Source organism: Labeo rohita, chromosome 12 (assembly GCF_022985175.1).
Source record: "Labeo rohita strain BAU-BD-2019 chromosome 12, IGBB_LRoh.1.0, whole genome shotgun sequence".
Classification (NCBI taxonomy): domain Eukaryota; kingdom Metazoa; phylum Chordata; class Actinopteri; order Cypriniformes; family Cyprinidae; genus Labeo; species Labeo rohita.
Window position 1 is genome coordinate 18,043,777 of NC_066880.1, and position 14,501 is coordinate 18,058,277.

Here is a 14,501-nt window from a genome sequence, read left to right on the forward strand (position 1 = left end):
CACAATACATGTAAACAATGTAAAAAAAAAAAAAGTGCTATATAACACTTTATATGTATGTTAACGTGAAAAGTGTGGAAACAGACACATTTTAAATAAATAACTGAATCGATTCACATTATAAAACTACATTTCAAAGTGTTATTGTATTAAATAAAACGAAGTAAAAGTAAAATCATTCATTATCATTCCCTTTTCTCAACAACTACCTGCGTAAGTAAATATATAAACTGTATGTAAAAATTGCTCAGTTGCTCAGTAAGACTCGACCGAACATTGCAAACTAAACTAAAACACACACACACACACACACACACACACACATGTTGTGTTTACATGTTTTATGGGGACATTCCATAGGCGTAATGGTTTTTATACTGTACAAACCGTATTTTCTATCGCCCTACACCTACCCTACACCTAAACCTAGCCCTCACAGGAGACTGTGCACACTTTTACTTTCTCAAAAAACACTCATTCTGCATGATTTATAAGCCTGTTTCCTCATGGGGACCTCACAAATGTCCCCGCAGGCCGGTCCCCACCATGTCCAAAATTTCAGATTTTACTATCCTTGTGGGGACATTTTGTCCCCAAAATGTAGCAAAAAAAGTACACACACACACACACACACACACACACACACACACACACAGAATTTTAATTATTAATTCAAATTAGTTTAGTTTGAAGACAGTTAACGTTAAGTGTTTTTATCCAATAAATAATGTACATGAACTCATTCGCTTGGGAATAAGTTTTAAATAACTGAGTAAATACAATTTTTTAAACAATACTACACATTTATTTTTATTAATCTGTATAATTCTAGCAGACTACCTTCAGTATTACATAATTCTTTAAAAAATGCATTATTTACTGTAAATTGCGTCACTGGAATAATGACTTTTATTTTGAAGTTTCAACCCATTTTAGAAAAAAATAAAAGAAGTCGCTTGTTGTAGCAGCCTTCACAGCCGCTTTCCACTTTTATCCCCGTTAAACTAATCCGCAAGAGATTTTATTCAATAGCAAACGGAGTTGGGAAAGACGGAACTGCCTTTCATTGGCAATCCAACTACGATTGTACATACAATCCTTTAGAACAGTCGTGAATACACTGTAAAAGGTCTAAAGACGTGGTGAATTACTACATGGGAACAAATATAAAAGGACGGAGCGCAGATTTTCCAGCAGAGATCAACGGCGCTGGAATATAAACATGGATGACGGGCAGCAACGATGGCTTTGAAGAATTAAGGCCGAATTGCTTCTCATTTGTTTTCCTTTGTGCACGGCGAATGGTTTTAAATCTGCGTTTATGTTATTGGTGAGTTGCCCGTTTGTCTAGTTTGTAGATACTTTGTTTTTTCCTTACTAATTTTACGACGAAGTTCAACTATGTGACCCAACTAAATTTATGATGCTCTTCCAAATAAGGTAAACGTATAACACGAAAAGTGAACGCTGAATGCATTCAACGTATGATTAACGGTTCACCCAATAATTAAGATTGTGTAATTTACTCGCCCTTATGTTGATTCAGACCTGACTGACTTTTTTTTCCCTCACCAGTCAGTGTTGATTTTCATTGTGTGGGTGTGTTTTTTTTTTTTTTTTTTTTTTTCAATACCATCACAATGAAATACTCTTAATATGTCTTAATATCTATTTTTGTGTTCCGCGGAACACAAGTAAACAACATCATACAGTTTTTGACAACATTGAGTAATTGTGACAAAACACTATATTATCTTTTAAAAAAAATCATGTAGTTAGCTTCAAGTTGGTGTAAACAGTGAAGATTGCCAATCATTTATCAAGGTGTGAGATACAACTTTGGATAAACTCACTTTCCTGTTTTTTTTTTTTTTTTTTTTTTTTTTTTTTATATATATATATATACTTTGTAAATACACAAATCCACAATTTCTGCAAAACCTAATTTTGTCCTTGACCTGTTTTGAGTTTTATTTACAGTTAGTGCTTATGCACAGTGGTGTTACTGTTATTCATGTCTGAATACTGCCACAATTATGAATTTGTGTTTCAAGTAATTTTGTTCCGAAATCCACAGATTTTCAAGGTAATTGGGAGATAAAAAATATGCATGCCATTTAATTTTAATTTGGCATATGAAAATTCAGTCAGTCTGTTTTCTAAATGCATATTATTGATCTTACTGTAAATGATTTATCCATGCATACACTACCAGTCAAACGTTTTTGAACAGTAAGGTTTTTTTTCCCTTGTTTTTTAAGAAGTCTTATTTGATCCATTGTACAGCAAAAAAAACAGTACAATCTTGAAGTATTTTTACTATTTTAAATAACCATTTTCTGTTGGAATGTATTTTAAAATATAATTTATTCCTGTGATTTCAAAGCTGATTTTTTTAGCATCATTAATCCAGTCACATGCTCCTTCAGAAATCAATATTATTTTAAATATTGATTAGAATAAAAAATAAATAAAAATTCTTGAACAGCAAATCACCATATTAGAATGATTTCTGAAGGATCATGTGACAGGACTGGAGTAATGATGCTGAAAATTTAGCTTTGGCCACAGGAATAAATTACATTTTAAAATATATTCAAATAGAAAGCAGTTATTTTAAATAGTAAAAATATTTCACAATATTACTGCCTTTGCTGTACTTTGGATCAAATAAATGCAGGCTTGGTGAGCAGAAGAGAAAAAGCCCAAAAGCCCAGAAGTTGATATTGTAATTTTTTTTTATCAAAATATTATAACGCAATCTTTCAGTGAAACCATAGACTTCTCTCTGGTGTTTAGTTTGCTTAAACCCTGACCTTTTCTTACAATTAACTTCAAGTTTGCATTCAGATTTGCCTCTGTCTAATCAAAAACAATGATTAGAAGTCCCCACCCTACTGTAATTTTTTTTTCAATAACCCATGTCACTCTGATGTACATCACAATATCGAGAAAAGATCTATTTTTTTCTTCCGTTTCATTGCGACTTTGATCTGATTTTTAGTTTCAATTCCTTGCTTGCCCACATTATCTTGCACCATATTACTGTGAAATGACTCATGTTGACGTCATAATGTTTCACACGCCTCTTTCCTTTCCTTTCCTTTCCTCTGATTCATTTTCATGGCATTTTACTTAAACTAAACATTATTCCAGTACATTACGTTTCTACTTTACACACCGTTCTTTAGCATCTTCGATCCCCACTGATTTGAACATCCCGATCTCTATCAACACAGCTTTTGAAACGCGACGTGCCATTGTCTGATCGTTTCGAGAAGGAAGTTGTCGGGATGGCTCCTGGTTCGCTAGCCACAATGGCCCCTACTGGGCCCAACATCTCCTGGTTTCCAAAAGCCCCTCTGCTGACTCCAGAACAGCCCATTTTCCTCATGACAACCACAGCACAGGCATTGTCAGGGTTCTTTGTGTGGACGGCACTTCTACTCACTTGCCATCAGGTAAACGACCCCTAAGCCAAGTGTGACTGAGAATCGAAATTTAATCAGTGTATTTCATTGTGGTGTTTTTTTTGCAGATCTACATGCATCTGCGTTATTACAGCTCTCCCAAGGAGCAGAGGCACATAGTGCGCATCCTTTTCATCGTACCCATCTACGCCTTTGACTCCTGGCTCAGCCTTCTCTTCTTTACCAACGACCAGTACTACGTGTACTTCGACACAGTCAGGGATTGCTATGAGGGTAGGCTTTCTTTTCAGCTGTCTTTGCACATGAAGTTTTACAAATGACGCCTTTGCGGCCTGTTTAATAGCCGTCTCCTGCTAGAGCGGCTCTTTGGATTTTTAGTCAGCTGGGATTTCCAGAGGCAATTGTTGCGTAGTAACCGTGTTTATCGCACATCAGTGGAGCGGATGCACATGGATAAACGAATAAACCAGGTGCTTATTTGACACCAGACTAGTGCAGGGTTATTATTGGTGACTAAGACTAAAAATATTTTCATTACTTAAAAAAAGGATTAGTTCACTCCTGAATTAAAATTTCCTGATAATTTACTCAACATCATGTCATCCAATATCTTCATGTCTTTCTTTCTTCAGTCAAAGAGAGGTTTTTGAGGAAAACATTCCAAGATTTTTTTCCATATAGTGGACTTCAATGGAAGGCAATAAGTTGAAGGTCTAAAATGCACAGCAATGTGCCACAGCAATATTCAAATTGGTATTTTTTTTTTAATGATGATGAATTTATTTTGGTTCTTGCTTGGTTGCAAAGAGCAAGTGGTAAAATGTTTCATTCGCAGATATCTTTTGGATAGTTTTGATTTCTTGGGTGTAAGGCTTCCATATGTTTGGAAGAGGGGAGGGTTTGGAAACACTAACTAGACCTTCAGCTGCACTGCTGTCTGTCTCCCGACTCAGCAGCAGCAGCAAACAGTGAAGAGCAGCTGTGGCTGCAGGGTGCACATCCTATATATAGAGCTGAGCTCCAACCTCCACTGTCACACGTACACAGAGCAAGGGAAAAGGACAAGTTAACCTCCGCTGGGGATGCTGTGAATATTGGCACAGTTCAGTTGCTTCGTAAGCGCCGTTCTTGAAATCATCTAGCTGAGTCTCACGACCAAGTTTCATATTGTTTTACTTGATTTAAAGGCACAACATGTAAGATTTTTTATTTAAAGGGGTCATCGGATGCAAAGTTCACTTTTACATGTTGTTTGAACATTAATGTGTGTTGGCAGTGTATGTACAAATCTACCCTATAATGATAAAAATCCATGAAGTGGTTTTTAATTAATCTGTAAAAATAATATCCCCTTTTTCAAATTAAGCTATTCTCAAAAGCCTGAGGCCACTCCCAGGATAGTTGATTGACGTGAGTGTCTTACCTCCGACCCGCCTTAAATCAGCTGTAACAGTCTGACCTCCATTGTTTCGATGCCAGAGCAGGGATGTAAGATACACAAGAATATCAACAGGTGTTGTGTTGCTGGATGTAATAATGAACATCATCATTTACTCCCGACATCTGAGCTGCTGAAGATACAGTAGATTACGTTTGTTTGTGAAGGGAATGCGCCTCCTGATCTACATATATCCGTCTGTGTTTGCGCACACCAGCTTCACTTATAGCAGAAGTGAGTATAAGCTTTTTTTTATGAATCTTTGCAATCGCCTTTTCTAATAATGTGCTAGTTAGCAAGTTTAGTGGCTAAATGCGGCTAAAGTAAACAGGCTCAGAGAGAAACAGAAGAGAGGGGCGGGGCGAGCAGAGCTCATTAACATTTAAAGCAGCCTTGACGAGAATAGGATGATTTTTACAGAGCTCATTTTGGCAAGGTAAAAAGGGTGTTGTTTTACACTACCATTGAGAATTTTTAACCAAAGTGTATTATAGACTTTTCATTAAGACCCTAAAGAATCATATCAACTTGTGGAAAATGGCCATCCAGTGACCTTTTTTAATATCTGAAAACAATTAGAACAGTGTTATGTATTTTGTGACTAATTACCTGTACATTATTCTGAATGTTTCAAAGAATGTTTAAATCCAGAGAAATAAGCTATTTTAACTAGTGTAACGGAGCTGTGTCATTGCATCGCCTGCCAATGACGTCACACAACCTTGATTTTCTTGATTTTGTTAGAAACATGGAAACCCCAAAGAAATTTGTAATATGCTATGCATTTTATTAGACAGGTGACGAATGCACAGAGTAGCATTATAACAGAAATTTCAACACACTCAAATGTATCTAGTATGATAAAACAGCCCTGTTTTACCTCACATACATGTGACCGGAAGAAGCGGAAGCGCTTGACTGTGGCGTAATTAATTTTTTTAGCCCCACCCTGCTTCATACTGCAGCGACCTTAATGAGTCTTTTATACATTAGCACATCCATGGACATGATTTCTGATATTGCATCAGTTGTGGGGATGAAGACTAAAACTCCCTTGATTCTACACACAATCACGGCATCATCAGACTATGCCTTTGGTTCCTTGTTTGTTTTAAATATGTCTCTTTAAATGACAATGAGCTACTGCTCACCCCGCCCCTCTCTTGCGGTTTTTGTGCATTCAGTGGTGCGTTACCATCAAAAGCAAAACTAATCCACTGTGTCCTCAATGACTCTGATGTCGGGAGAAAATGAAGACTCTTATGTTCACGTTCACGTACATCCAACTATAAAACACCTGCATTGTTTACGAAACGTTGTCATTACAGCTGCTCGAGCGTGGAGAAAGTGTAGGATAGCATACGACTGGCTGAGGGCAGAAATATGCTAATACAGGACAGTCCGGAAACTGTTGTGGGCGGGGCGTGACCAATATGACATCATACTGCTCAGAAAATCCAAACACCTTGATAATTGAGACTTTTTTTGGGGGATAAAAAAAAGAGTGAATGGATTTTATCATTGCACGGTGGTTGTTTCCACACACTGCTATGATACATTTACATACAAATACCATGTAAACGAGAATTTTGCATCCGATGTCCTCTTTAATAGTGTGCAACAGGCAGGATATGAAAGTAAATGTCCCCTGCATTTTCTACATAAAGATACAGATTTTAGATGATAATATAGAAATGTTTTATGTGACTTCAGGTAAAATTAAAAATGTTTTTCCCCCATTTGAAAACGATAGTAACTCAAAAATAATTGTAACTTAAATTTAAAAATATAGTTAATGGTATATAAAATACCATAGATGATTTAAGGTCAGGTTTGTAAAAACAAATCTGTACATTTATTCTCTAAGGATGTGTTAAATTGATCAAAATTGACAGAAAAAGACATTTACAAAGTTGTAATGTAATTATATTTCTATTTAAAATAAATATAGCTAGTAATAAACTGCATCTTAAAATATATTCAGAGAATAGTTATTTTATATGTTAATAATATTTCACAATATTACTGTTTTTACTGTATTTCTAATCAAATAAATGCAGACTTGAAAAGCATTAGAAACATCTTGGTTCAAAAATGGTATTTTATTACTTCAAATCAAAGTTTGTAATAGTGTGATTTGTGTTGAATCTGGCTGGTTTGGTTCATGCCTGAAATACTTATGAAAGAAAATAATGGTAAAAATAACAAAACTGCTTAGAACCTATGTAATTTTTGTGACTGTCCTTGAATCTCTGGTGTAGAAAAGCACATGGTCTACTCAAAGGATGAAGGATTCTGGTATTGTAATTCTTTTTTGGCATGGCCAGACCATCACGAGGGATGTTTTGCCATGCACCACTGTGCTATTGTTTAGCAAAAGTCTTTTGTTGGTGTTAGGTGAAACACTGATGATGAGATTTAGTCAGAAAGGTCGTCTGTGCTTGACTGCCAGTGTCACAGTATGAGATTAAACTATTGAGGTTCTTCTGATCATTTAATCTACAACATTCTATAGTACTACCAAATGTTTGTACTAAGACTTGAATCACCCATGTAAAATAAAAATATAATAACGGTGCTAATTCAATTTGTCTTTTTTGCAGCATTTGTGATCTATAACTTCTTGAGCCTGTGTTATGAATACCTTGGAGGAGAGAGCGCTATAATGGCTGAGATCAGAGGAAAACCCATTGAGTGAGTGTCATGTTCCACTTATTCTTTTGTGTGAGAATTATTTAATACATGCCCCAAATCAAAGTTCTCATTGACTTTTGAGACTGCAGGTGTATTTGTTAAGGGCGTTGCCAGGATTGGTTTGATTAAAATGAACTCTGGAACAATTACTCTGTTATTGTGGCTTATTTGAATAAATGTGAACGCTGCCATTCGAACTTTGGTGCGCAAACAAGTGAGCCGAGACAGAGACCTGAGCCGGACACTGTTTTGACTTCTTGACATATTTATAAACTCTCTGTGAGTTATCAGTTAAAAAAAAAATACAAATACGTACATAAAATGAACGTGTTTAGCCCAGCACAGAGGTTGTGACCAAATTCTTATGCCTATTGTTCTTTATCTTAAAGGAACACTCCACTTTTTTTGAAAATAGGCTCATTTTACAACTCTCCTAGAGTTAAACGCTTGACTTTTACCGTTTTGGAATCCTTTCAGCTGATCTCCGGGTCGGCGTAAAAATCAAGGAACTTTGATTCGAAATGGATTTGAAATAGATTTGAAAACGGTAAAACTCAACTGTTTAACTCTAGGGGAGTTGAACAATGAGCCTATTTTCAAAAAAAGTGGAGTGTTCCTTTAAGGTTTGTGTTAAAAATGTCAGTGTGAGAAGTGTAACCACATCTTGAAGCGTTAGTTCACCCAAAAGTTAGAATTTAATTACTCACTCTCATGTTGTTCCAAACCCATAAACCCTTAGTTTAGCTTCAGTACACAACTTTAGATATTTTTAATGGAATCCAAAAGCTTTCTGACCCTGCATAGACAGCAATGCAACTGACACATTTAAGGCCTGGATATGTAGTAAGGACATCATTAAAATAGTCCATGTGACATTAGTGGTTCAACTGTAATTTTATGAAGCTACGAGAATACTTTTTGTGCACAAAGAAAACAGAAATAACATTATTATTTAACAATTTCTTCTTTCGTGTCAGTCGGCACTGGTTCACCACAGTACCACTATGCATAAGTTAAGTAACCCTGATAGCACACATACATCACAGAGACATCTATTTGACGTCTGCAGTCACATCTGAAAGATGTATTTTTTAGTGTTTGCTCATCTGCAATACGTCTATAGAATGTTTCCTGTCAGATGTCTAATATACGTCTATTAGATGTCTTTAAGATGTTTGATTTAAAATGTATGTAAATTTGACATCTTGCAGACGTCTGTCAGATGTTTGTGCATAGCAGATGTACCAGATCAAGTGTGGAACATCTTGCAGACCTACATGTGCCGTCTAAGAATAGTTTCACATAATGATGTGAAACCGATCTTGTTTTGCCGCAGGTCCAGCTGTATATATGGAACATGTTGTCTTTGGGGCAAGACCTACTCCATTGGCTTCCTTCGATTTTGCAAACAGGTTTGCTTATTGAACACCTTGAGGAATAGTTGTTCCTATTGTTTTTAGATATTTTTGAGTAATTTTTTAATTAATTCATTTCACAGGCCACTTTGCAGTTCTGTGTGGTAAAACCCCTGATGGCTATGATTACAGTCATCCTGCAGGCCTTTGGGAAATACCGTGATGGGGACTTCAAGTATGTGGTTCTCATGTGATGTCTGATCTATGGCTTTGTTTTACCATAATACTCAAGATTTAAAGTTTCACAACTGATTTGTTGATTCTAGAATTGAATTTCTGATCCCACAGTGTCGCAAGTGGTTACCTGTACGTGGCCATCATCTACAACATCTCAGTCAGCTTGTCTCTCTACGCTCTTTTTCTCTTCTATTTCGCCACCCGAGACCTTCTCAGCCCCTACAGGCCCATGCTCAAGTTCTTCATGGTCAAATCTGTCATATTTCTCTCCTTCTGGCAAGGTAAGATCTACTGCTAAAGAAATATTAAAGAGATAGTTCACCCAAAAATTACAATTCTGTCAGTTTTTATTCACCCTCATGTCGTTCCAAACACGTAAGACCTTTGTTCATCTTTGCAACACAAATTAAGATATTTTTGATGAAATCCGAGAGCTTTCTGACCCTGCACAGACAGCAATGTAATTACCGTGTTCAAGGCCCAGGAAGGTACCATGAACATCAACAAAATTGTTTTTGTTTTTGGCTTCTGTATGTAATGTCAGTTCTTTATGCTTAAATCCAAGTCCTATTTTTTTCTTCTTCTTGTTGAATCTTCTGTTAAATGCATTGCGAATAGTTTCATTTTTACTTTTTAACTATTTAAAGCTATTGGTAAAATGTGATCTTGCTGGTCTTTCAGGCATGCTGCTGGCCATCTTGGAGAAATGTGGTGCGATTCCTAAGATCAGCTCTCCTGAGGTTTCTGTCGGCGAGGGAACCGTTGCAGCTGGATACCAGAACTTCATAATTTGCATCGAAATGTTCTTTGCCGCCTTGGCCCTGCGACATGCGTTTACCTACAAGGTCTACATGGACAAAAGACTGGATTCCCTTGGTGAGATTTACACCTTTGTTCCTTTGTTCAGAAGCATATGACTTTTTTTTCCCTCTGATATAGTAAAACACTTTTAAAAATTAGTTTACACTACAGTTAAAAAATTTGGGGGCAGTAAGATTTTTTTTTTTTTTAAAGGGGTCATCAGATGCTAAGTTCACTTTTTCATGTTGTTTGAACATTAATGTGTGTTGGCAGTGTATGTACAAATCTACCCTATAATGATAAAAATCCATGCAGTGTTTTTAATTAATCTATAAAAATAATATCCTCTTTTTTAAATCGAGCCATTCTCAGATAGTGTGGCGTCACACCGGCAGAGGCCACTCCCACGATAGTTGATTGACATGAGCATCTTACCTCAGATCAGTTGTAACAGTCCAACCTCCATTGTTTTGATGCCGGAGCAGGAATGTAAGTTAGACAAGAATATCTCCAATTGAGCAATTTCTGGATGTAATAATAAACATAGTAGTCGTCATTTACTCCTGACATCTGAGCCATTGAAGATGCAGTGGATTTCGTTTGTTTGTGAATGGAATGTGGCTCCCAATCTACATATACCCATCTATGTTCGCGCGAATCACTTCACTTACAGCAGAAGTGAGTATAAGGGTTTTTTTATGAATCTTTGCGATCGCTTTTCCTAATAATGTGCTAGTTTAGCGGGTAAACGCCGGTAAACATGACTAAATGCGGCTAAAGTAAACAGGCTCGTCACTCCACAGAGAGAATAGAGGGGTGGGACAAGCAGAGCTCATTTGCATTTAAAGGAGCAATCCCCTCAGAATGGGATGATTTTTACAGAGCTGATTTTGACAAGGTAAAAGGGTGTTGTTTTACAAAACCATTGAGAATTTTTAAACAAAGTATATTATAGACTTTTCATTAAGACCCTAAAGAATCATATCAACTTGTGGAAAGTGGGCATCCGATGACCCCTTTAGGTTTTTGAAAGTAGGCTGCATTTAGAAAAAGAAGAAAGAACAAGTAATCATGATTGTTTGTTAAAGTTAAATATATATTTAACTTTATAACTGTCACTTTTGATTAATTTAATCCATCCTTGCTGAATAAAAGTATTCATTTCAAAAGTAAAAAAAACCCAAAAACTTACTGAACCCTTACTTATTTTTTTCCTTAAAGGAGAAGTTCACTTCCAGAACAAAACTTTTAGAAAATAAACAATTGTTTTGATAGATAAGACCCTTATTCCTTGGCTGGGATCATGTAGAGCCATTTGAAGCTGCATTTAAACTACATTTTGGATGTTCAGACTTGCAGGCACCATATATGGAGAGTCCACTATATGGAGAACATTCCTAAAAATGTTTTCCTCAAAAAATCTGAATAAAGAAAGGCATGAACATCTTGGATGACAAAAGGGGTGGTTACATTATCTGTAAATTTTGGTTCTGGAAGTGAACTTCTCCTTTAAGCGAGGAATGTTTTATTGAAATTTGAAGAACAGTCATTCTCTATTTAACATTTTGTCTCAATCATAATGGCTCAGAAGTCATGGCTGACTTTCTCTTTTCTTCTTCTGCTTTTATTCTGTAAATCATTCATTCCATAACTCATCCATTGTTATCTCTTCTTTCAATGCTTTTTGTTTTATCCGTGCGCATCTTGCTTTCTAATTCCCTTTATTTTATTTGCTCATACCATGCAACACATCCACCCTTCCGCCCCTTTCCATCTTTTCTTTGTTTCTCCTTTTCACGCTGCACTCTAAAGGCCCTGTTCCTACATATGGACAGTATGGTAGGTTACAGTTCCTGATTTTAAACCACATCTCCTCTCTAATTGAATGTGCAGGGACAGTAGACTCTTAAAGGGACAGTTCACCCAAAAATGACAACGCAATCTTGTGTTTTTCCATCTCTTCTCTCATGCCATCTCTAATTAAGTTCTCCATTTTCCTCAAGGTCGCTGTGCCCCCATGAAGAGCATCTCCAGCAGCTTAAAAGAGACCATGAACCCAGGAGACATGGTTCAAGATGCCATCCACAATTTCTCCCCAGCTTACCAACAGTACACCCAACAGTCCACTTTGGAGCAGGGGGTCACCGCACCACCCATATCCCGCAATCACAGCTGCATGAGCGCCCGGGACAATGAGAAAACCCTGCTGCTTAGCTCAGATGATGAATTTTAACTCGCTCACCCGTCGTCTTGAGCAAAGGTACTCCGTAAGGGACCGTTTACTGCTGCGGTAGTGTAATGATGAGGTTACGTTAACATAGGAACAGGTTATTAAAGGACCATCTTAAGCACGTAGTGCAGTAGAATATGAAATTAAGCTGCTTATACTTACGTCTTTAGTGGAAAAATCTCAATGCGCTTTTTTCTGATGTTGTTGTTTATACAAAGAGTAAATGCATTCATCCTAGCCAAATTTTGAAAACACACATGGTCTGATATTTCAAATGTATTTTTTATGCTTGTTTTAAATAGGGGGTGTTTGGACATCCCAGAATATTTATAAAGAGCAGTGTATTGGATGGCCCACGTTTGTTGGGAATGTTTCCGTTTTTGATTTACAAGTTCAAGTGCACCTTTGCTTCTATTTCAACAGTGTTTATAGCTTCCCCAGTGAATTAAAGGCTATAAATGACGGTAGAGGGAGTACCAGCTGTTCAAACACACCGTTGTTTGTTTTGACGGATGAATCAGGGGATGGGAAGAGGGTGATGGTCCACGATAAGATTACAGATTAAGGCGGTCTGGATTATAAGGCTGTAATTGGGACATTACTCGCCTGGGCAGATTAGCACAGGCTTTTAGAAAAGTGTGACTGTCCTGGACCGCTGCAGAAAAAGCATCTAGGTTAGCTGATTTAGGTTACGCTGCTTAGCGTATGCTAGACTTTCACTGAGAAAGAACAGTCAAGTACCATCAGTTTAATTGTATTCTGTTGTCTGACAATGGAAATTTGTATAATTTGGAAATTTAAAGTGACAATTCACCCAGTTCTGTCATCATTTATTCACCTTCATGTCAAACCACAAAGGCATGTTTCAAGATAGTTGAAGTCAAAAGTTTGCATGCACCTTGCAGAATCTGCAAAATGTTAATTATTTTACCAAAATAAGAGGGATCATGTAAAATGCATGTTATTTTTTTTGTTCAGTACTGACCTGAATACAATATTTCACATAAAAGATGTTTACATATAGTCCACAAAAGCAAATAATAGTTGAATTTGTAATGACCCTGTTCAAAGTTTACATACGATTCTTAGTACTGTGTTGTTACCTGAATGATCCACAGTGTTTTTTTTTCCTTTGTTTGTCCTGAACAGTTACACTGCCTACTGAATCTTCCAGGTCTCACAAATTCTGTTGTGTATTTAAACCCTTTCCAAAAATCACTGTATGATTTTGAGATCCATCTTTTCACACTGAGGACAACTGAGGGACTCATATGCAATTATTACAGAAGGGTCAAATGCTCACTGATGCTTCAGAAGGAAAAACAAAGCATTAAGAGCAGGGGGTGAAAACTTTTGAATTTGAAGATCAAGGTAATTTTTCCTTATTTTGTCTTCTGGGAAACATGTAAGCATCTTCTGTAGCTTCTGAAGGGCTGTTTTAAATGAAAAAAGTATGATATTTAGGCAAAAAAAGAAAAATGTACACATCCTCATTCCGTTCAAAAGTTTTCACCCCCCCGGCTTTTAATGCATCGTGTTCCCTCTGAAGCTCCAGAGATTGGGCAGTCATTGTTGGAAAGGGTTCAAATGCACAAAAATGCTGAAAAACCAAAGAATCTGTGGGACCTGAAGGATTTTAGTGAAAAACAGTGGGCAGTTTAACTGTTCAGAGACTCATGAACAACTATCACTAAACTAACAGCTGTGGATCATTCAGGTAACAACAGTATTAAGAACCAAGTGTATGTGAACTTTTGAACAGGGTCAGTTTTATAAACTCAACTAATATTTTCTCTTGTGGACTATATGTATGTGAAATATATAAAGGTCAGTAATAAACTGTATGATCCCTCTTATTTTGGTAAAATAATTACCATTTTGCAAATTCTGCAAGGTGTATGTAAACTTTTGACTTCAACTGGATATAAATCATACATTTTAGAACGAACATGAGAGTGAGAAAATGATCACAACATTTCAGTTTTGTGTGAGCTATCCATTTCATAGGCATTGTTTCTAGATATCCCACTAGAGGGAGGCATATCTCCCAGTTCACACCCTTTATCTTTATGGGACACGCCTGTTATCACTGATCTTTTGAGAGCCACGCCAAAGTCTCTCCCATTCTTTAAAAGCATCCGCCATTTGCGCTTTACCTCTTCAGAAAGCACTAGGCCTTCGTTGACCAAGCTTGAAGCTTGCGGTTGGTTAGATAGCATCTTTGAAGTTACTTATTAACTGCCCTATACTTTTATTGGTACAATAGAGGCCAGTATAAACACAATGCAGCTGGAACCATGTACGAATATGTATGG

At 36.7% G+C, this 14,501-nt stretch overlaps 1 protein-coding gene across 2 annotated transcripts; it reads left to right on the plus strand.

The window, feature by feature from the left end:
• Positions 1–957: 957 nt before the first annotated feature.
• On the plus strand, positions 958–13,885 carry tmem184ba (transmembrane protein 184ba). 2 transcript variants are annotated; one of them, XM_051124060.1, is made up of 10 exons: positions 958–1,330; positions 3,240–3,461; positions 3,539–3,704; positions 7,473–7,563; positions 8,900–8,975; positions 9,062–9,153; positions 9,267–9,436; positions 9,837–10,031; positions 11,769–11,795; positions 11,960–13,885. In XM_051124060.1, the coding sequence occupies exons 1-10, from the start codon at positions 1,322–1,324 to the stop codon at positions 12,187–12,189; spliced, it is 1,278 nt and encodes a 425-aa protein (XP_050980017.1). In that variant the 5' UTR covers positions 958–1,321; the 3' UTR covers positions 12,190–13,885. The 2 variants fall into 2 exon arrangements, with proteins under 2 accessions (XP_050980017.1, XP_050980018.1); XM_051124061.1 differs by lacking the exon at positions 11,769–11,795.
• Positions 13,886–14,501: the final 616 nt, after the last annotated feature.